The sequence below is a fragment of the Sciurus carolinensis genome, chromosome 11 (genome assembly GCF_902686445.1).
Source record: "Sciurus carolinensis chromosome 11, mSciCar1.2, whole genome shotgun sequence".
Lineage (NCBI taxonomy): Eukaryota > Metazoa > Chordata > Mammalia > Rodentia > Sciuridae > Sciurus > Sciurus carolinensis.
The window spans coordinates 45,285,354-45,309,801 of record NC_062223.1 but is presented as its reverse complement, the minus strand read 5'-3'; the positions used below and the strand labels follow the sequence as shown (position 1 = coordinate 45,309,801).

At 42.1% G+C, this 24,448-nt stretch overlaps 1 protein-coding gene across 2 annotated transcripts in view; it reads right to left on the bottom strand.

Annotated features, from left to right (window-relative positions):
* Window positions 1–24,448, bottom strand: part of Wt1 (WT1 transcription factor) — a 46,355-nt gene that overhangs the window by 4,901 nt on the left and 17,006 nt on the right. Inside the window, exons 5-7 of one of the 2 annotated variants that reach the window (XM_047517369.1) lie at window positions 23,801–23,851; window positions 5,627–5,723; window positions 2,608–2,758 (exon numbers count right to left, since the gene is read on the bottom strand). In XM_047517369.1, the coding sequence (XP_047373325.1) occupies window positions 2,608–2,758; window positions 5,627–5,723; window positions 23,801–23,851 (299 nt within the window). The remainder of the gene's footprint in view (window positions 1–2,607; window positions 2,759–5,626; window positions 5,724–23,800; window positions 23,852–24,448) is intronic. The other variant, XM_047517368.1, reaches the window with a different exon arrangement.

The window sequence follows — 24,448 nt, the reverse complement described above, 5'->3', positions numbered from 1 at the left end:
GGTGTTCTCTGCTACCAACTTCACATTTTTGAGTCAAAAATCAATCGATCCATGGTTGTGAGATGCTCATGTTCAACCAAGAGCCAAAGCACTTTGGAAATTTGTAGCATCCTGTTCTAAGAGAAAAGTCAGTAGTGGGGTTGCACAATCCCCTGCCTCAGAGCTGAGAGGCCCACCCCATCTCCACAGAGAAAGCGCAGCCAAATGCCAGGAGGCGAGTGCACTGAGCAACTGCGGGCCTTCCCTGCTCCTCAGAATTCTGAGTCACTGGCATTCTGCGATGGAGAACAAGCCACCCGAGGGTCTGGTAGGTCTTTTCCATTGATGGCAGCCCCCAGTTCCCTTTCCTGCCTCGACCTCTGACATTTCCCTGACCTATCTGTACCCCGACTACAGCAGACTTGACCATTCCCAAAGTCCTCCTTGCACTTTGCTCACACTAGACACTCTTCATTCCTACATCCATTTTTACCATCCTATAGCATTTTTTTACCATCTATCTGACATCATTTTTACCCAGCCAAGAGTCCACCACATGTCCCTCACAGCTGCCATTCACTTCCTCTGTGACACCTGCTTGGAAACTCCATGGTCAGATAGAAATCCCTTCCCTGCCTCATCACAGAATTTATTCCAGCACATCTAATGAGGTGAGCTGTTTGTGTCTGCCTCCTCCACAGGCTAGAATATCTGGAGAGCTTTCCTTGGCTTGTATTTATACCCAGCCTGGTGACTTCTGTGGCAGCTCTACAACCAGGAGGAGATGGCATCCCTTTTCAATCTGATTTCCTTGCCCTGCAGTTGACCTTCTGCTCATCCTTCACATCCTCTGCCTGACCTCACCAGTCTTCAATGGCGAACTCAAGATCTTCCTGCTCCAAGAAAACTTCCCCACTGCCCCTAGCCCAAATCCCTTCCCTCTCAACTTCACAGCTGTTCCAGGATTTAATTTAGTATGTAATCATATATTTTCTCAGTTCCTTTTTTTTTTTTTTTTTTTTTAATGTATATCCTTGCTCCCAAATGGACCATGTACTCCTTGAGAAGGGGGTTGTGATTTGGGGTTAAAAGGTCAAAGTTGGAGTCCTACTTCTACTATGTCCTACCCTTTTGATAACTGTGAGGCTTAAATGAAGTAATACACGAAGGCAGATCAGCACATGAAAATTCTCAATACATGAGTCTCTACTGTTACTCTGAATACATAAGCATTTACTGCACTCTTTTGAAGAAGAGGGGCTGCAGGGTTGGTAAATACCAACCTGACTGCTTGTCTTCTGCAAGGAAGAGCTTCTTGAAGGCGCAGGGGCCTGGGGCTCCTGGCTGTCTTGTTCGCTGCCTTCACTCCACAGCCCTCTAACCCTCACTTTGTTCTCAGTGCCATTTTCCCAATAAAAGTTTCTACAAACCATATTGCCTTCCATACATTTTTCCAGGCAGAACTTTACTTTATCATTTTTCTTATTACCTTGATGGATATGTTTCAAATGATCCCATTTGGGAGAATATGTTAAAAATATAACATGCCGCAGGTGCTCTCATCAAAGTCTGTGGCCCACTGAGTGCAAGCTCAAGTTTATGTCAGAATCGCATCCTCCAGATGCAAAGTCCAATGAGCTAAAGGGATCTGAATGCAGCTTGCTTTCTTCTCCAGTTACCCCACAGTGAAGTCAGCAGGAATAACAAAATAATGAGAGTAGTCACAGCATGAAGCTGTCCTTCACTTGTGGAAAGACCAGCACCAGCTTCTCTGCAGGAAAGCCTGGGTTTCACACTTTCCCTGTAGGGGAGACTCAGACATTCCCATTCTGTGCTCACAGGCCAAGAGTGAACATGTGTGAAATGCCTGTTCATATTCAAGGTGGCCAACAACCAGACAAGGACAACTCAGTTCCAGACACAGACTTCTTGTCCAGAGGGTGAAGGGTGTGCCCAGTTTCCAGTTTTCCTTGACATATCATCAAGAAACATCACTCCTTTGTTTCTTAAAGACTGATGACAAAAATCCAACTACAGGCCATTTTCCCTTTCCTTGCTGGTTGGTTATTACTAACCCAAGTGATTCAGGTTCTTCTTTGGACCATTCCTTCAAAGTTTTAAGATGACCTTGTCCATCTCTCTGAGAGTCATCAGATTATCCTAGTCCCAGGCTTGCTCCTCTCTCCTTAGAGATGGTAAGAGTATTCTATCACTATCATTTATTCAGATCTATAGACATAGGGTCCTATGCTAGGCATTTTAAACCCACAATGACTTTAAATTTTAGTCTATGCTTAACAACTCTATAAGTTAGGCACCGTCATCTCCACTTTCCACTGAAGCAAATGATGTTCAGCAAGTAACTTGCTCAAGGTCTCACCCCTTGGTGAAGTTCACATTCAAGCATGGTTCTCTTTGATTCTATTGACATTCTCTTTCTACCAATCTGTTCTGCTCTTCCTGAAGACAGATTACTGACTTCTTAAATAAAGGATGGACAATCAGGATGCAAATGCCTGACCTTCCAAAGCAGTGCCTACTTTCCATTCCAGAAGTCACCTACATGAGAGCCCAGAGCAGAAGCTCTTGAACCACCTGTGCCCAAGGCTGGACCATGGGCACACTTACCAGTGTGCTTCCGGCTATGCATCTGTAAATGGGACAGCTTAAAATATCTCTTATTGCAGCCCGGGTAAGCACACATGAAGGGGCGTTTCTCACTGGTCTCAGATGCTGACCGAACCAGAGTCGGGGCTACTCCAGGCACACGCCGCACATCCTGCAGGCAAAGTATAAGAGGAACAGAGGCTTTAAGCCACATATGAACATTCATGTCAGTCCCAAGGAAAAATGAGCACTGGAATATACCCAAGGGAAGGATGGCAGGTACATGAGATCTGAAACCATTTCCCTCCACACCCCAAATGCCTGTGGCAGACATAACTAAGGGATGATAAATCAGAATACTCTACAGAGTAGTACTCTATGTTATCACTACTGGTCAACCGGAACTTGAAATGAAGTCTATTCAGGTTCACTGACACAGAGCCTCTGGAGAAGAAATGCTGGTGCCTGAAAGAGCTCCTAATCCATCCTGTCTTTGAGCTCCTCCCCATGAGGCAGTGAGGTCTCAAAGTCCAAAGTTCAGATCCTATCTATTCCCTCACACTCAGACACCATGATGTGGGACCCAATCTGGAATGGACGTTGAAGTTCTTATCAGAGAATAATGTGAGCTTGTGGATGAGCCCCAAAGTGACCAGAATACCCACGTGTAAATAAATGACCAGAAAGAAACAGTGCCTGGATTTGGGGATTCTATCTGTGAAGGGGAATTGAACCCACCAGAAGCCCATGGCAGAGCCAGTACAAGCTTTAATACTGTCACCAGAAAAGCCTAGAATCTATCTGCCATCTCTGCTCTTTACATGTCCTTCCAAGACATCTGCTTGTCCCCTTTATCTGGTGGAAGAGGCAACTCCCCTTCCTGCTGTCAGGCTCAGAGTCTAAATGGGGTAGGAGCCTGAGGAGTCACTGATTCCTCCCTGTTCAGTGTCAGATGTGCAAGTCGAGGCCAAATGGTGAGAGTAGCTGACACAAGAGCACACCCACGTGTAAGACCTGGAGCTGCTTCCAGCTTAGTCAACACCCCGCCCTGTGTTTCCCACTCTTCCCCAAGCTTCAGATCTCATTCCTGTTTCACACCACCTTGCACTGAGAGGGCACCATCTTTTTTGGAATTAAAAGTGTACAATGACTTACAATGGTGGTGTCTCAAGGTAAATGGTGGCATGAAACTAAATGGTGAGCCAGTAGTGTGGTATGCTCGAGTTAAAAATGAGAGGTAGTGAAACAACACCCGTCCAGGGTGGAGATTGCTGGAGGCCATTACAGTGAGTCTGACAAATGGGGGTCTAATGAGGAGGAAGACAAATACTGAATGACTTTGTCTAAATCTCCATTGGATCTCTGTATTTCTGTGACCTTTGCATTTATTTCTCACCATGGGAAGGCTTGGGATGAGGGAGCACACTGTTCTACATCCACAACACTTCTGGAAAACAATCAGAACATCCTGAAGCTACTTGCCCCACATATTACACAGGGCCCTGGCCCACACACAACTTCTCTCTCGGTGCTGACTATTCTGGTAGGAGGATGACAGCTGTGACTCTTTTTGCAGCCACTGAGTCACAAGTATAAGTCAGCAGTATGATCCCTTGGTTACTGTGTGGTTCTGACTGCCCCGAAGAGGCTCTGTGAAAGTGGCCTTCCACCAAGCACACTGAATTCTCCAAAACTTTTACCTTTCTACTTTATTTTCACTACTCTCCCTGGAGACTTCCTCCTCTAGACTTCACAATCCTCTGTCTCCCCAACAAGTTGTATTATGTAGTGGTTAAAAATAGGTGTTCTTGCTGGCGTGCTAGTCCCAGCTACTCAGGAGGCTGAGGCAGGAGGACCCCAATTTTGAGGGCAGCCTGGGCAACTTAGTGAGAATATGCCGCAAAATTAAAGTATAAAAGGGCTGGGAATGTAGCTCAGAAGTAGAGCTTTGCCTAGCATGTACAAGATCTTAGGTTCAATCCCCAGTACTACAAAAATAAAGAGGGTTCAGGAATCAAACAAACTTGTAGGTCTCAGCTGCACTGCTTACTAGCTATGTGATTTGGGACAAGTCACTCACCTTCCCTGGGCTTCGGTTCCCCATCCAGTAAAATGGAAACAAATAATAGTACCTACCTGATGTGTGCTGAGGATTAAATGAGGGAAGGAAGACTATGTTTAGACATGTAGAAAATGCACAGGGATAATTCAAAGAAGTCAGTCTGAAAGGGCTACCCAGAGAACCATTCCAACTGTATGACATTCTGAGAGAAGATCAGTGGGTGCTGGGGAAGGTGGAATGGAGGAGGGGAGAGATGAATGGGTGGGTAGAGCATTTTTAAGGCTCTGTAAGTATATCATAGTATTGCATCTGCTGCTACCATCATAGGTACATGGCACTATGTATTTATCAAAACCCACAGAACTACACAACATGAAAAGTGAACCCTAATGTAAACTATAGATTTGGTTAGCCATAACTTATCAATATTGGCTCATCAATTGTAACACTTACACCACACCAATACAAGATGTTAATAATAGGGGAAACTGAGGATGTTGGAAAAGGAGGATAGGGGAACTTTGTGTACATTCTGGACAATTTTTATGTAAACCTAAAATTTCTCTAAAAGATGAAGTTCATTTTTTATGATCCATGTACATAGTACATAGAAAATGTCCCAGCATAGGTGGTACTGCCGTCATTGCTATTACCAACCAGGGACAAGACAGCCCATCTTTGGGTACTTTCCTATGCAAATCGCATCTTGTAAGAGTTCAGGCTGTTGATTCAAGCCCAGCTGACCCAAACCCAAGAGCTGCACCGTTTGCTCGGGAGGAAGGAAGAAAGGACAAGACTCTGCAGGAAGCATTGTGGTCTGAGTCAGGCAGAAGGCAGCATTTCTGGAGGAGGAAGAGGTGGGGATCCCTGCTAGCAAAGTCTTTCCAGGGCCCCATGGTCAATCGGCAAGGAACCGAAGGACAGCGGAGTAGGGAAAGAGGCATGGAGCAGCTTCCAGGGACCTCGCTGAGTACTCACCTGAATGCCTCTGAAGACGCCGTGGGTGTGTATTCTGTACTGGGCACCGCAGAGGATGGGTGTCGTGTGGTTCTCACTCTCATACCCTGTGCCGTGGCTGCAAACACAGAAAAGGGAAGCCAAAGCTCAGGTAGGTGCACAGTCGCCTTTTGGAAAAGCTCATCTCCAGTCAGGAGGGAGAGATCTCTTTTAAGTTCATGAGATGAACACAAGTTGGTTTTTGCCTCCCTCCGTGGGACGCCTCTGGAAGCAGAGCCCTGTGAAAGCTGAGGCCACTCAATCTTCATGTCACCACCACACAGCCCTCCCTCACCCTTAGATTCTTGCATGCGCACCGTCTGGGTCTGCGCCTTGCTCAGACGAGCCAGGAAAAGCCACAGTGGCAGGACTTCATCCCCAGCGAGTTGTTTACCATCTAAATGGCGGTTGACAGCCGCGAATATCTCAGGAATGAGCAGAATGCTCCTAGCTCCACAAGAAGTGTACTGGATTCTTGTTGACACCTCATGACTCAGTTTTTACCAGATAGCACCAAGAAAGTGACGACACTTACCAGAAGAGATATCACGTCCCCAAGAGTGGGATTACACATCTGTGGCTCTATTCCACTTAACCTACAGATTTGTCTTCCAGATTAGCTTAACTCTTCATAGCCAACCTGTGCTATCCCTGGGCCCCAGACAATCTTCCAGCATCAGACAGACTAATCCTCTGGTTGGTGTTCAGGGTAACTTGGGACTACTAGTGAGACCCGAGGGACATGGAGTGTTAAAAAGAACAACTTGGAAGACATGAATGTTCTGTTCTGAAAATACTCTCTTCTTCAGGTACAGTGCTGAAATCTGTTCTGAACTGATTTGATTTCCAAACAAGGCAGAGAAAGGATTCTTATCCACACAGGCAGTACATTAGAATTACATCAAGAAGCACCATGGATGTGATGGTGAAATCTCTTTTATGAAACATCTCTGTAAAATGGTGCAACTGCTTTGGAAAATGTCTGGCAGTCCCTCAAAATATTAGACATACAGTTACCACGTGATCCAGAAATTCTGCCTATGTTCCCAAGAGAAAGGAAAACAGATTCCACACACAAAAAAAATGTATACGTTGTTCAGAAGCCACACCATTTGTAAGACCAAAACACAGAATCAACCCAAATGTCAATCAACCAATGGATGATAAGCAAAATATAGAATAGTCATATAATGGAATACTATAGGACAACAAAAAGGAATGGAGTACTGACACTTGCTATGAACATGGACAAACTTCGAAAACATCATGCTAAGTGGAAGAAGCGAGTCAAAAAAAAAAAAAAAAAAAAAAAAAAAAACAGATTGTGTGATTCCAGAACAGGCAAATCTATGGGAAATAGATAGTTGCCTAGGGCAGAGAGACTTGGGGGGATATTAAGAGTGATGGTTGAAAATGTCCTGAAATTGTGGGAATGGTCAAACTATATGGTTTTGGACAAAGAAGTATCCTCCAAAGACTTATATGTTGAAGCTTGGTCCCCAGTGCAGCAACATTCAAAGTAGGGACCTGGGGAAGTAATTGGATCATGAGGGCTCTGATCTCATCTGTGGACTAATCTATGGAGGCATTAATATTTGACAGCATTAACAGAAAGAAGTGGAAACTGTAGGTGGTGGGGACCAGCTGGAGGAAGCAGGTCACAGGGGCGTGCTCTGGAAGGGTATATCTTCCCTTTCTCTTCTTCCTGGCTACCATGACAGGGCAGCTTTGCTATCACACTCTTCCACCATGATGTTTCTGCCTTGGAGTCAGTCAACCATGAAATGAAACCTCTGAAACTGTGAGCCAAAATAAATCTTTCCTCCTCTAAGTTGTTTTTCCCAGGTATTTTGTCCCAGCAATGAAAAGCAAACACACCATACATGTCTATGAGTATACTAAAACTCACTGTATTATAAATGGGTGAACTATGCCGTACGCAAACTCAATGAAGTTGTTTTGTAAAAATTGTGCATCAGCATTTTTTTATGTCTTCTGGTAAGATTAATGGACTATTTGAGGCTCAGAACCTCCATTTCTCTGCCTCTGTTACTCCAGGTGTTCCAGAGGTTCCAGGGCAGCAGGCAGGTGACTTGGTGGCTCAGCCCAGTCCATCTCATGGAGTATGGGAAGACCATGGCCTGACTTAACTCTCACTCAACCAGGGGAGAGAATTCCTGGAAGGAAAGAGAGTCTGCCAGGATGACTGCAGTGTTCGCACAGCCTGGGACACAGCAGCTGTGGGGTTTCACATTTTCTTCTGGCTTCAAGCATTTTAGAAAGAATTGCCTGTCTCCTTTGCAGAGAGGCAGAAGTAATGCTCCCCCAATCTACTGTGTCTTTTCTCTATATCCCACTTCAAATGTCTCAAAGAGCTAAAGCAGGGTGAAACATGCAAAAATCAGAGAGATACACCAAGTCCAGAAAGCACCTGCCTTTCTGACTCTTAGACTGTGCTTGCGAGGAAAGCAAGGTCATGTCTGCCTCCCATACCATTACAGTTCACAGACAGCAGACACTGAGAGTGAATGACATGGCCATGTGACAGCAGAAAGAGGACAGGGCCAAAATGGTGCTGCCAGAACCCTGTGTCTCAAAGGCTGAAAGGAGAAGCCAGTTTTGCATGGTTCCAAATTCTGCATGGAGCCAAAATGCAACTTAGACATTTTCTCATGCTAAGGGACTTCTAGGGACACAACATCAGTAGAAATCTGAATTATTTGCAAGCTGTGCCATCAAAGGGGAAGTATTAGTAATATGTCTTGACAGTTGAACTCTGGGTGTTATCTGGATTTGGGAGGATGTGGGGAGTCAGAATTTCCTCAAGATACTAGTCCCATAACTCAAAGTGTTCTGTCACTCAAAGGGAATAACACTGATCCTCACAACCAGATGCAAGTCAACAAAGATAAGAAGCAATAAGACTACACCTGAGACTGAACCAAGTATGCCACCATCTAGTAGATTCTTCTACCAGATCCATGAATGAGTAAAACAGCTGGCCCCTGCTTATTGGTTCTTATAGCTCCATAAGACAAACACCAATGCAATCCCATGCTCTGGAAACCCTGTAAGCCAACATGTCTTCCCAAGTGGTCATCCCAGAAGACCAAGCTTAACTCATGAGCATTCAATTGGTAACAAGTCACTCCAAATAAATAAAGGAAAGCAAGTTGGTAGGCTTGGGAGACATAGACTACAGAGGCAGAAAGGGCCTAGAAGAGTCATCTGCTCCAATCCCATTTGAAGCAGGAATGTCTTCTAGCTCATTGTCAATAGTTGGACAACATGATGGGTAAATTTTCAAGGTATCCCATTCTATTTGGGGAGAATTCAACCAAGCTGAATCTGTATCCTTGATGCAGTCTGGCGGGGAGTTATACACAAATACAGCCATCTCTACATATCTACCCTACTTGATGGTAAACTTGGCACCAAGTAGAGAGTCTCCTCATCCCTCTCTGCATTGTTTAACTTTAGTGACTAAAGGAGGGGCATGGTCCACAAATGGGTCCCAAGATGGACTGAGTCTAACTCCTCCTCCACATTACAGCTCTTCAGGTGTTGAAAGATATAGTTCTCCAGGCTACAGAGCTCTTTTCTCTTAACTATGACAAGGTGAACTGGTATTCTGATTCCTTTATCACCCTGATTATCCTCTTCCTCATACTTCTCATTTTGTTAAGTCCTTCTCAAAGTGGTCACTTAGGATGGATTGCCAATGCTGAAGAAGTGTTTCTATAAAGGAGTGGGAAGGAAAGCTCATCCACAAACAGAAGTTTTTAGATCTGAATGGTAACTTGAATGCATAATAGAGAGTACATGCCTTACCTGAAGAGATTCCATTCCAAATCTTTCAAAATCAATTCACTAGTCAAACAGTACTATGGATTAGGCCAACAGGCTGCCAGGGCTCAATTCTGGGGCACAATACTTGAGCCTCTTGTCTCATTGTGGACATAGTACTATGATTTATCACATGTAAGAGCAAATAATTCCCCCATATTCAGGTCACAGTGACCTTCCTCAGTATTGTAGTTTGGATGTGAGGTGTCCACCAAAAGCTTCTATGTTAATACGGGAATATTTGGAGTTGAAATGACTAGATTATGAGTGCTAAAACTAATCAGTCATCCTAGTTTGAATGGACTAACTGTGTGGTAACTGTAGGTAGGTGGGGCATGGTTGGAGGAGGTGGGTCATTTCATGGGGAAACCTGAGGGACCATCAGAGAGAATTCAGTAGCTTGGGTGGGGTCCAGTCCACCATGGCATGAATCATCAACAGAAGTTAACCTGAGACAGAAAGGCTAAGGAAGATGATGGCTGCCAATGGGACAACAGCCACTGTTAAGACCCAGCTACTAGCTTAGATGATCAGGTAAATTTACCCTCCAGAGAACCACCCTTCAGCACACCTGATGACTATGCTGTGGATGAACCAAATAAGAATGACAGTAGGACTCCAAGAGGTCTGGAACCATAAGACCTTCCAAGAATGGCAAGGAGCTGCCAGCCTAGCGGGGATACTTCTAGGGTCAAAGATGCACATCCAAATAAAAGAATCATAGAGCCCTGGGCAGTTGTGGGGTGAAAAAAATCAGAATCAACCCAGAGACAAAGAGTGTTATCATTCATGGAGTAGGGTCTACAGTACAAACTGCACCAAGTCCACTAACAGAAAGGCCCAAATCTCCATTAGGGTAGAAATGCATGCAATGACTTCAACTACCTTTCAACTCAGATAATGAAAAGGAACATAAAGGAAAACCTGGCACTATGCATGGCAAGGAGCATGATCCCAGTTTGAGTAAGACTGGAAAACTTTTTTAGGGTAAGAAATTGGTGCTTTATAAGAGGTATTCATGTTTTGTTACCTAGGAAACTTCCCTTAGAAAGATATTTAATTCAGCTTGATGACAGAGAAAAGGGATTAGATGACTCCTTGACCAAGATGATCAGGGAGACCCCAGGGACTTATAATGAAGTATAACAGGACTGCTATGGCTCCAGGTGCAAACAGTGAAGATATGGAGCTCAGCAGAACATGATTGTGCCCTGCCACAGAGGCTCCCCTGCTAGAGACCACCCTTCAGCTTGACAGAGACACTTCAGACATTGCATCTGGTTTTACTGTTCTACTAGGCACAAAGCATCCATTCAGAGCCCACGGAAACATCAAAAATAACTGTCAAATATCTGTTTGCAATAAATATTCACCATATTAGTGACTCTCCACTATCAGATTGATAATTTTACTTCAAAAGAACAGACTTGGGCACATGACTTATATATGTCTAACCAACTTTGGTTGTTAATGATCTGTTTTCTTCCCTGCATGTGCCCAAAGATCTGGTTTAGAAACTTTCCTAAAATTCAGGGCATCCTCACTGCTCTGTGGTTTCCAGAATCCACTGAGTTTTTATCCTACTTGAAAAAAAGAACATTTATCTGTCTCAACTCTTCTGTCACCTCTATTATTCTCCATGAATTTCCAGATTATTAGCCAATAGAACAATTATTTTACAAAAGAATATGGATTTGATTCTTTTTTATTTAAAGCAGAGCCATAAATTCAAATATTCTGACAGGGTCAGAGTAAATGAGAGAAATAAATGAAGAGGGCTCTGGAGAGTAAGGTGGCACTGACCTGGCAGGGACAGTCACCCAGGCTACACTGTCCTCTGCCTAAGAGAGGAAGCCACAATTTAATCCACTGGCTGCCACCTATTGTTAATGATAGGAACCCAGTGTTTTCACATCTTTCTGTTCCTCAAGAAAGTCATAAATCTCATTTTTTCTGAGATTGCTTGAATTTTATATTCTTGCAAATAATTGAAATCTCAAAGAACCACAGCTGGGTGAGATAAAACATACATCTGCCCTAAGGGTCAGCAATTTACAACTTCTGCTTTCAAGGCTGAGTAGTGAAATTTAAGCTATAAAGTGGAAAATTCTATTGATTCGGCTGTGTCTTCCCACAGAACAACAAAACAGAGGTGGGGATGTGCCTGACTCTTTGAAAACTGGGTGTTAGAATCTCCCATACCCTGAAAGCTTGAAAGGACAATATACTTATTATACAGCAGGAATGGTCAGACAGAGCAAAATCTAGAAGTTTCCATCTAGAAGTCTCCTGTGAATGATAAGGCTCTAATTTCAGTGGCCCTCTTGAAAGCAGGTGTCAGTACTGAGGATACAGACATGCAGTACTGCCAATTCAAGTGCATGATTTTCTTATGACACATTACCACAAATTTGGTGGCTTAAAAAAAAATCACCAAGTTACTCTCTTACAATTATGGAGATCAGAAGTGCAAAATCAGCATCGCCAGGCTGAAACCAAGGTGCCAGCTGTACTGCTTTCTTCCAATGGCTCCAAGGGGAGAGCTGCTTTCCTTGCCTTCCTCAGTTTCTAGAACTTGCCTGCATTCCTTGGTCCCTTCTTTGCATCACCCCAACCTCTTGCTGTCTCCTTCCCATCTTCTGTAGTCAAGTCTCCTCCCTCTGCCTCCCTCTTATAAGGATACTTGTTATCACATTTAGATAATTCCGCCCACCCAGATAATTCAGGAAAATCTCCTCATCTCAAGATCTGTAACTGAATCATATCTGGAAAATCCCTTTTGCCACGTGAGGGAACATTTACAGGTTCCAGGAATTAGGACTTGGATATCTTTGGGGGTCATTATTCAGCTTACCATACCAAGGATTTATTACATTTCTTGCAGATGCATTCTTTAAAAAACTTAATTAATCTGTATCCTTTATCTACAGATTCTTCTGAGAACACATGATTCTGCATCTGAAGATCTGTGTTCCAGGCCCAGTGCTACTATTTATTTCCTCATTGGTCATGAGTTAGTCATCTAATTCGGGCTACATCTGAGATTCATCATTTGTAAAATGAAGCTAATAACCTATACTAAGGATTCATTCAAAGATCAAAGAAGTGAGCTATGTTGGGAGCAAAAGCTAACTAACCATCACCAAGTAACTTTATCCCAACTAAATACTCAGGAAGTTCATGATTATATGCAATCAATAACTAACAACCATAAAAATTAATTATTGTATGCTTTGTGTAAGTCTGGTGATGGCAATCAATAAAACTTGTATTTTTGATGCTTAGCACAACCCAGGAGTCATTAAAGTGTACTGACTTAGCAAATGACTTAGCCTTCTTGGAACAGTTTCATGTACAATGAAAACAACAGCACCTGCCCTATCAGCCTATTTATTGAAGAATCAATGAGATCAGGTAAGTACTGCACAATACCTGGTACGTGTATGCATGTATGTACTATTGCTTACATAGCACCGCCTCCATTTCACAGAGAAGTATACTGAAGTTTAAGGAGAAGTTGAGCTTACTGCCCCAAATCAGGCAGATGGCAAGTGGCAGAGCTTGAGGTCTGTGTCAAGGTCAGTGCAACCCCATCCTAAAGGGTTCCATTCTATCCTGACATGTGAATGATTCCAGTTCTTGTCTTCAAGGCATGAATGAAATCAGGCACACTGGAGTTTAATAAATGTAGTGATGTAGAGGGGAAGGATAAGAGAGTGGGCAGAGAGGAGGGGTAAGTTCAAAACATTCCTCCTCAGCACACTTCAGTTCCTGCTGTGACACACGATCTTTATTTTGGTATAAAGAAAGCATAAGGCTAAGGGACAGAAATGTCATGTGTGACAGAGCAGTCCAAACTGTGCATATTTTTTACAAAATTACAATAACAATAATGATAATCTCTTTTTACCTAACTAAGCAGAAATGATTATCAGCAGAGCATACACCTTGTGACTTCATTTCTGGCAGTGGCCTAGACCGAACACTTTCCTAAGCAGTTTTAACAGCACAAACTGTATCCTGAGAAAATTTGCCTTTCCTCTCACAGACAGCCTTAAAGTGCATCAACACATGTCCTTAGAAAGTCTGCAGAAAGAAAAAAATGCCCCTCATCGAACACAAATTATGAGCCCTCTTCTTGCTAAAAACCTGTACATTGAGGCTTGGCTCAGAAAAAAAAAAGTAACTTTTGAAGGGTAGCTTCTTTAGAAATGATTAATTTTGATATTCCACAGGCACAAGAAGATTAATAAAAAGGAATTGAGGTTTTACAGATGAGAAAAACCAGAGCTGCCCTGAAATCCCTTATCAACAGAAGAGGAAAAAAGAAGGCGGAGAAGAAAGGGGAAAAAAAAGTAAAAGAAAAGAGAAAAAGATTTTCAAAGGCCATTTTCACAGAATATGAATATTCAGAAAGGAGAAACTTCAGTCTGTGATTTCTCTCTCCCACCTCTACTTATTGGCCAGGTGGGCGTCCCCCATCTTCACCTCTGTCTTCTCACCTCTGCAGAGTTAATCAGACTGCAGGGAAGCACCTGGGGAAAACTCAAACACTTGTGCACCAGGACCCAGAATCTACCTGTCAAGCTCTCTCCATCCTTGATGCTTGGGGCTTACATATGAGATACTTAAGTGCCTGATTCCTTTTGGCGTTGACAATAAACTTTGCTGCAAGCCTTCAGGTCCATCATCCCCTTCTCTAGGGTGCCAAATTCTCAGAGAAGAGAAAAAATGAAGAACTGCATTAAGAAACTGGGCTTCCTTAAAGGTTAAACACGAGATGAGGCTGAACTCAGCAGCACTCATCAATTATACTCACCTTAAAAAGAGAAAGAGAGAGGAGAAGATACCCAAGTCTAAACCAAGATTCTAGAACTAACTACCTGCCTACAGGAAATACCCGAGATAGAGACCCAAAGCGAAAATACTGTTAAGAGCCAGCCAGCTGCCTAATCCAGATCATGGTACATTCTACTGAACAAGTGCTCTGGGCATATAAAGGGAAAGGGGGAAAGATGGAGCTTCATCTTCTAAGCCAGCACAGAAAGTAAAAACCTGAAAATAAAACAGCCAAGTTAAACTTGACCAAGTTTAAACAACACCCCCCCGACACACAAAAAAAGTCTGCTATCTGATAACTCATAGGTATCAAATTTCCTCAAATATAGTCTACAAAAGAATCTGCTTTTTTTTTTTTTTTTAACTTGGGACAGTTTACCCTCATTCTGTTCCCAGGTGTTTCATTTCAGTTTAGACCTTAAGAAAAAGATGCATTAAAAACTAAACTACGGTGATACTTCTGTTTTGCTTTTTACTAAGCATTTCCCCCAGGAACCTGGGAAGGCAGACTCCCTGACATGATGCTCTTCTTTTCCATTCTCTCCATGTCTCATGCACTCCTATGGCACCCAGAGCTACAAAACATCTGGAAGGGAAGAGTACTTTCACTAACTCTGACTTTTAAAAATTCTCCATTTCTTGTTATGGCTGCCCACATCCATCCTACCTTCCTTGGTAACAAAAACCCTCTGTTCCTTTTAGGGAAACTCCCTTCTTTGACCCAACCCCAGCTCTAGGAGAGACCGCAAGACTAAGTCCTGGCCAATCAGACCACTACATTCTTCAGTCACATGACCCAATCCAAGCCAATCAAAGGCCTTTCCCTGGGTCTTTTGTTGGAAAAAGAACCAATAGGAAGGCATTCTCCTCCTCAGGCTGTAGGTGCTAAAACCAAAGCTGCTTTTGTCACAGTAGAGCAATGTTGTCTGTGAAGGCAACCAGCACAGAGGAAAACCAACAAGAGACCATGAAACAGTGTTCTTATGACACTGAATCCCTGAATCCAGACAAAGATTTTAAAACATAATACCCACAACCTACTAAATTGCCCCTTTGACCCACAACAGTTACAAATGGAATTCTGCTACCCATTGCACAAAAAGTTCTGATTAATAACGTGCAATCTAATAGCCATCTAAAGATACATGTATTTACTTTTCAAAGATATATCAGAACATGATACCTGTAAATGAATTACCCTTTGAATTATCCTTTTGGAGCATGCCCATGTCTTCCAACCATGTAGTATTGCTAAAGTCTTATTTGTATTCCTCTTTTGAAACTTTCCTTAAGTCATGGCTCATTTGTCTTCACTTCCTTTGCAGCCTAGTCCTCGGCCACTATTTCACAGGAGCCACAATCTGAATGGGTTAAGAGCCAGACAGCACACCTGTATAAATCAGTCTTATGAGCCATCAAGCCTTCCTCACCACGTGCAATGGTACAAACCTCCCCCAACTGACCTTTTCCCTTCTATTTCACACTCAGAGCGGAGCCAAGATATACTCTTAGATCTAGTTTCCCACAATAGTTTTGAGGGAACAGAGTCCAAATAAAACCTATGCTGTTTTCTGGCCCTCAATGCTCACAAGACTTTTAGACATGAGTTTGTTATATCAAAGCACACAGACACAGGAACTCACAAACCCAAGACCCCATCATCAGATCATACAAGAAATATCTGAATGTCTTACTGGAAATGGGGGGCTAGTCCATCAGGTTCCTGATCTCATCTAACTCACTGAGTTCTGGATTCTCAGTGCTTTTACTCTATAGCCAGAGATCACTTCTGGCTCCACCCCAAGAACCATGACAGATGTACCCTACATTTCACATAGGAAAGATGGAGCAGGATCTTTGTAGCCTGGTTCTAAGAAGTTTCCACTCAGATTGCTCACACCCTCTTTATCTGAAAAAATTTACTCCAACTATTTAATTACATAAAAAAAATTCCTAAATCCCGGGATCAAGCAGTGTTCTGAAGACTAAGCCATCTCCTGCTTCCCCAGTTGAAATGGAGCTTGTAGGTGTGAGGAATCTGTGCAGATCCATCACTTCTGTGGGCCCCACACTCCGAACTCTGACTTCCAACAACACAAGTGGGCTGGAGACGTAACTCTGTGGTAGAGAGTTTGCCTAGCATGCTCGAGGCCCTAGGTTGGATCCCCAGCACAAAGAGGAAAAAGAAAATGAATTCCAGGTGAACAAACAAAGGAAAAAATTTGTAAAAAATTCAAATGAATCACACTCATTCTCAAAGGGATTTTGAGGCCAGAGGCATTACTGTTAAATTCTTGGAGGAAATTCTACATATGGACATCTAAAAGAATAAGACATTAAAAAATGTTGGGAACTGGGCTGGGGCTGTAGCTCAGTGGCAGAGGTCTTTCCTAGCATGTGTGAGGCAGTGGGTTCAGTCCTTATTTAGCACCAAATAAAAATAAACAAAATTAAGGCATTCTATCTATCTATAACTACAAATTTTTTTTTAATGTTGGGAACTGTTTTGTTCTTAAAGAAAGGATTCAAAATTTTTCAACATCAACTTACTTCAAAATCAATTTTTTGTACTGGTATTAAACCCAGGGTCACTTAACCACTGAGCCACATCTCCAGTCCTTTTTTTATATTTTATTTAAAGATAGGGCTTCACTGAGTTGCTGAGGCTGCCTCTGAACTCACAATCCTCCTGCCTCAGCCTCCCAAGTCACTGGGGTTATAGGCATACCGCGCCATACCTGGCCTTCCAAAATTAATTTTAGAGTTCCTGTTATTCAGAAGGCTGAGGCAAAAAAAACCACTTAAGTCCAGGAGTTGGAAACTAGTCTGTGCTACATAAAGTGACCCCATCTCAAATAGCAGTAGCAATGATGATGACAGTGGTGATGATAATAATAATAATAACCTCAAAAACTAACAGCCAGAAATATTTTGAAAAGAGCTACAATGTTGGGGGAACTTTTGTGTCAAACATTAAAATAGACTATGAAATTATAGCGAAGAAAACAGCTTGATACTTGGCAGAACTGATCAAAAGAAGAAAATAAAGAGTCTAGAAATGAATCCAAGGAATTTAGTGTTTGGTAAAGGTAATATCTGAAAGCAAAGAGGGAAGAAAGGATAATGCAAAATGGTTTGAGTATACTGGCTAGTTACTTAGAGATAAATCAAATTGGAAACCAATAGTCAAATAAATTCAGGATGCATTAAATGTTTAAATGTTAAAAGTTAATTTTTTAAATATCAAAATTAAATAAGCTAATGCTAAAAAGAAAAGAAAACTGGAGTAGGACAATCTTTTCAAGTATGATACAAAAACTTGCAACTATGAAATAAAACAAATTTTACTGTAAGTTTTTTAAAGATTCTGACAGAAAAAAAAAACACTGTCAAAGCTAAAATACAAACTAGAGAAAAAAATTCAAGTACATATGACAAACAAAAGAACTCTTATAAGCAAAGACTGCTCATAAACTAATATTGTTGTTGGATGAACTACCTCAGCCTCTAGCAAAAGCCAGCCCCCTTGCCTTCTGAGAGGCTTCCTTCTCACCTAGTTGTGTTCCAAAAAATTCTATCCCCTCCCAGCATCAATTTTCTCCTTTTTGATCATTCCCACCAGCAAAGAAACATGCAAACGTCTCTTTCTAAATACAAATAATAATAATAATAATAAGTGAAAGCAAACAATAAAAAATTCCACCATCTCCTGATCTTTTTTCCTCAACCAATTAGAACCTTATTTCTTTGCTCCCCTTTGCTGCAGAACTCCATGAAAGAATTGTCTCTATATGATGCCTCCTGGTCACCTCCTCCCATTCCCCACTCTCTCTCTCTCTCTCTCTCTCTCTCTCTCTCTCTCTCAGTACCAGGGATTGAACCCAGTGGCGCCTAACCACTGAGTCACATCCCCAGCCTTTTTCATACTTTATTTAGACACGGGGTATCACTAAGTTGCTGAGGCTGGGTATTTTTGAACTTACAAGCCTCCTGCTTCAGCCTCCCAAGTCACCTGCTTCAGTCTTTTGTCCTTCCCTTTAATTCATCCAGAGGTAACTGCAGTTAATAGTCAGATAAATGGATCCTGTATTTTTTTCTCTGCAGATTCAAGACACACCAAAATGTTTTAAAAAACAAAAAAAGTTATCTCTGGGTAGTGAGATGTCTGATAACTTTTCTTTTCTTCTCTATAATGTTTTGTGCTGTCTGAATTTTTTTTAAATGATAAGCTTGTGTTACATTTCTAATCAAGGGGGAGAAAAGCTGTTTTTATTTTGGATAAAGTCACCACCTTAGTCTACAAAGCACTCCCTCTGTGACTTTGTGTTAAAAATTAAGAGTTGGAAATAATGCTAGAATAAATGAACTTGTTTCCTTTCAGTAGAAAAACTGTTACTAAACCAGGCAGTAGCCTCTAGTTGCTGTGAAACATCTGGATGACTTTTTATTAGTCTGAATTCTAAATCACTATTTTTCTAACTAGAGGATATGGTCTGTTCTTATAAATGGTGAGTAGATAGTCTCACAAGGGCCCAGGATGGGGCTGCAGATAAAAGAGGTCCAAAGCATTCCTTTGGGTGATGAAGATATCCTCCCTCATCTGATGTCCCCAAGACAAACACGCCCCTTTATCCACCATTCATAGTTTCATCCGGGTTAAATGGGGGGGGAGGGGGGTTGTGCAATTTTCTTCTCTGTATAATTGTATTTTCTAAATGTTCTATAATTTATATACCTTATTTGCATAATAAAAAAATTAAAAACATTCATTGAATATATGCCCAAAGGGGAAGGAAAGACCCATAGCTGGGGAAGGTGAAAGTAGCAGCAGGAAAGTAAGACCTAAGAGCCAAGAAGCAGCTGAATTAGTCCTCCCTAAGAGGGGTGGGGGGCATAGTACCAGGTCATCAGTCTCCATCACCAAGGAACACAGGAGTCCATTATTCCTTTTGGCAGTAAGTCCGAAGCAAGGCAATAATAAAGAAAGGTGTTTCAACGACATACATGTTGCCGTTTCAAAGGGGGAAATGCACGGCCTTCTCTGGGGGTGGAGATGGAAGAGTGCGTTCAGGAATGCGCCTCTTCGCAGAACTGCTGATATTCCCAGAACTGAGGCTCTCCACCTTTGCTTCGCATCTCAAGCTCACAGCCACTTAAAAGCAGGCTATCTGCTTTCAAGAAGTAAATCTCCCGGACGGGTACCTTATGTTCACAAGCCCGCAAGGGAAGGTACGGGGCGGTGTTTGGAGCTCCCGGCCAGAGGCTCCGCTATCTCTTTTGGCACAGGTTCTCAGGGATGAGACCATGTCTAGCGGGGATTTTCTCCAGATTCGACAGCCTTGGCCCTACCAAAAGGCACAGCTTTGTTTGCACCATACATCACTCATCGGGAGTCTTCTCGTTTTTCCTTTCAAGCATCCACAGGTCAAATACTGTGTGTTCCCAACAGTTTGTGGAACTTCTTGGACCAGCAAAGGGACATTCGTTTTGCTCAGCACTCCTTTCACGTTTCTATTGTGTTCGATTTCCCACTCCCCCTACCCCAGTCCCTACAGAGTAACTTCCTCCTCGCTTTAATAACTTGGACCACAGTCAAGGTTGATGTGTTTCTCCATTTTGCAGGATATTTTCTTCAGAAGAGACAAAACAGAGGCCAACAGGGTAGCCAAGGCTTATTAGCAGCCTGAGGAAATCAGCAACCCTTAAGAATACACATAGAAAATGTTTTCAAAGAAATAAAAAGCATCGTGAATAGGATTCACAAAGGCAGACTAATCCTAGAAAAATTCCCCAGCAATTTCCCCCACCAGGGACCTGCTTTTAAAATCCAATTTCATTTGTTTATGGGTGATTGAAAGTGGCTTCATGAAGTACCTTCTTTCTGACATAAATTGAAACATGGGATTCTCCCATTTGAGACCATAAATGTAGCTTTGATCCCAATAGACAAGCAGAAATTAGAAAAGGAGAAAGGCAGGGTGGAGATGTGGCTCAGAGGTCGAGCACTTGCCTAGTGTGCATTGAGGCCCTGGGTTCAATCCCCAGCACCAAAGGAGGAAAGAAAAAGAGAAAAAGAGAGAGTGAGTGAGGGGAATTAGTCATCCAGCAAAAGTAACTCCCCACCATATCCTCTTCTACTTAAAAATCCCATCCTCACCCATTCCAGAACTGTTGCTGATATCTAATAAAGGTGTCTCCATGGACTTGCTTAGGACACAGGGAAACAAGCCTATTCTTTTTGGAGTTAACTTTTTAAAAAAATAACTTTCAGGAAAGAAGACATGAGCAAGTGTTTAGTGGGATTTCATCTGAGGTATGTGATCTTTCATTTAAAAAATTACTAATGCCTTATTTTTAAAAGTGACATGGAAATAATGTCTTTTTAAAATTATGCAAAACCTGGCATGGAGGCAAATGCCTGTAATTGCAGTCACTCAGGAGGCTGAGACAGGAGGATCTCAAGTTCAAGACCAGCCTCAGCAACTTAGTCAGGCCCTAAGCAACTTAGTGAGAACCTGCCTCAAAAAAAAAAAAAAAAAAAAAAAAAAAGTTAAGACTTGGGTTATAACTGACTGGTTAAGCATCCCTGGTTTCAATAATCCCTGGTACCCACCCCTCCCCACCAAAAATCTAGTTTTAGTGCTATAGATCTAGCTTGCCATCATGATTTTTCTCATCAACGACTTCAGATCATGTCAAGATGCTACTAGTTAAGGATGAAAGCAAAAAGTTGTCTTTCTCTACTTCATGGAGTATCCTTTCATTTCCCAAACGTATTTTCCATATTAACAATGTTTTTATGTCATGGCAAAAGAAAGTAAATCTAGTATCAGAGAGAATAATGACTCCACCCTGGATTGTGTCTCTTCTGGGGTGAAGCCAATTTTTCTATTGGAATTTGAGATCCACCCAAATCCAGTTCTCAGTTCGGAGGAAAGAGCCAAGGAGTCACCATCTTTGAGAGTGAAAAGGGAGGCAAACTGGGGTCGTGACACATCAGTGCATTGTAAAGTCAATCTAGTATGTCACAGCAGGTATTTTTTTAAATAATGTGGAATAGGGTAGAAAATATCAGCATGCAAAAACACATCATAAGGGTAAGTATTGTTCAGTGAAAATTGGTGCTTTGTGTGTGTGCACATGTGTGTATATTAGAGTTCAATGTATTTCTAACTGTGGTCATAATCTTAAGATTATTAGAGTCTAAGAAACTCTAAGGCCAGCCCCAGAGTCAGAAAGAATAATTCAACATGGCTCTCCCACTTACTCCATGGACTGGGTTAGGAAGCTTAATCTTTCCAGCCTCATCTGGACATGGTCATAGCATTGGGGTGGGCAGAGGATGATGATAATAGTAAGGTCATAAGAGAAAACAGGTAAAGTCTCTATCCCCGGCCAGATAGTGTTGAAATGCATCCTTAAATAAATGTGTAACTCACAAAATGGAAGCAGAAATCAACGGACTTAAATATGTTCTAAGGGATAAATCCACCACGTGAGAGATGTCAGAAAAATATAATTGTTGCCAGGTGCATCGGTGCACACCTATAATCCCAGCAACTCAGGAGGCTGAGGCAGAAGGATTGCAAGTTTAAAGCCAGCTTCAGCAATTCAGTGAGGCCCTCAACAACTTGTGAGATCCTGTCTCAAAATTAAATATAAAAAGGGCTGCAGGTGTGTCTCAGGGGTTAAGAGCCCTGGGTTCAATCCCTGGTACCAAAAAAAAAAAAAAAAAAAGAAAAAGAAAAGCAAATTAGACAATTGTAATTGTAATTTTCTGTTCTTTAAAAGTTGTTCCTAGGTGGGACTATATGTTGGGGCTATGGATCCTTGTTATATAGCTCTCTGAACAAAGATTGTATTCAAGGAAAACATTTTTACTTCAGAAATTCTTTTTTTTTATTTTTATTTTATTTATTTATTTATTTTTTTTTTATTTATTTTTTTTTTTTTTTTTTGCAGTGCTGGGGATTGAACCCAGGACCTTGTGCTTGCAAGGCAAGCACTCTACCAACTGAGCTATCTCCCCAGCCCCAGAAATTATTTTTCCAGATATAAATAACAGATCAATGAAAACTTCTAGTTTTTTTTTTCTCTTACATAAGATTGAACGAAAACTATTTACACTTTGGGCTTCATCCTTAAACATTACAATTTCTGGCTCCCCGGCTAGTGACTAATATCACATATCTGAAGACCTTTAAAACTATCAAAATTATCTCAGCTATGGAAAGATCTGGATTCAAACACATGCCAAGAGTCCTTATCTGTAATTTTTGTAATTAATCAAACCAACTAACACTGTATGCCAGCATGCAGAAATTCTAAAAATTGAAACAAAATTCTCACTTCACAATCATGTTCTGTCTGTTCTTGGCATTTAATATGAGGAGAGTTACTAAGTTCTGAGTAGAGAAGAGAGAAGGAAAGGAAAGGATCCAGAAATACAGGGTGGAACCAAAAAGCCAAGAAATGTAAGAGAAGCTGGCAGCAGGGAGGGAGACAGAAGCCTAAAACTATCAGCTGCCCCTTGGATGGAAGTTGGAAGAGAAAACTCCGAAACAACAGAAAGCTTTCAACTTTGGAATCCAGAGAGAGGAAGTGGAGATTTGGATAAAATAGCAGAAAAATTGGAGGTAGGAGTGGGGAAAAAAAAAAAATCTAAGAGTAAGTCTCAGAAATTGATCGCTGAAGGATGATTCAAAACCAGAACTGAGCCAATGAAAGAAGGAAGAAAGATGCAGCCTGGTCTGGTATTTCAGCAGAGAGAAAATAAAACTGAATGAAATAGCCACAGAAATGCTCCAGAGCACAGGTATAAAGCTGGGGAAGATACAAATGCTTAAGAATGAAAAAAAAAAAAAAAAAAAGTCTTCACAAAGCCTGGCCGCAGACTTAGGGTAAAAACTAAGTTCTCCTTGGGAGATTTAAAGGTAAATAGAGAAAAGCAAGTCTCTGTAAGTTATGACTGAAAGACTTGACTAAGCCTACAGGACCTGTGCAATGCCACAAATCTGGTGTTTTGTGAAACATTCACAAGGAAACAAGCAGGGTTCCTGCTGCCTGATTTTAAAAAATTGTTTTCCAAGCTGTGCACAGTGGTGCACACCTGTAATCCCAGTGGGTTGGGAGGCTGAAGCAGGAGGACTCCAAGTTCAAAGATAGCCTCAGCAACTTATCGAGCCCTTGCCTCTAAATAAAAAATAAAAAGGGCTGGGAATGTGGCTCAGAGGTTAAGAACCCCTGGGTTCAATCCTTGTACCAAAAAAGAAAGAAAGAAAGAAATGTTTTCTAGGGGTATGCCAATGAGAAACATCTCCACCTCCATTTGGCCTGTATTAGGTCTACAATAAACAAGAAGAGGTGGGGGGGCAGGGATAGACTTACCCACCCCGCAACTGCTCCCTGATTACCCACGTCAGTGCTAACTCCTGCCCCAGACGTCAGTCAACAAGGCCATTAATCACTCACTTGCTCTGCCCTTCTGTCCATTTCACTGAGTTGGAGCTCCCAGTAGCAACTCTAGAAGAGAAGAAGAGGTGGGAATGGGGAATGGAGCATGGGGGTTCTGGAAAGCCCCCTGGTCCCAGAATCTAATGAGAAACCATGGAATACACAGAGACATGATGCTAGCTGACTCATCAAGAATGCTGAACTAAGTCCCCAATCCCACTGGGGCCAGTAGTGGGGTTTGGGAGGCACTACAGAGAGGCTGGACAGAGCCTGGGCTTTGGAATCAGATCTGGGCTTGGAATTCCAGCACTACCACTTAGTAAGATGTAAACCTTGGAAGTTACATGACTCCCAGAGCTTGATGTACTCATCTATAAAACAGGTAACAACAGTATCTAGACCTCATAAGGTTGTTAGGAGAGAAGCCAAGGTAACCTAGAAAAGTACCTGCTACATGAGTGTGGTATCCTACTGCCACCTCCTCAGACTTAGAAAACAAAGTGAGTTATTTTATAGTTGAAAGCCAGTCCCACCCACCTGCTTGCCTGCCTTCATTTTTAGGTGCAAGGAGAAGCTCATATGTTCTGCAACTCTACTCTCCCTATGGTGGTTGTATATTGTGTGTGAGCAAAACCTGTTGGTGCAACCAGGTATGAGCACATCTGA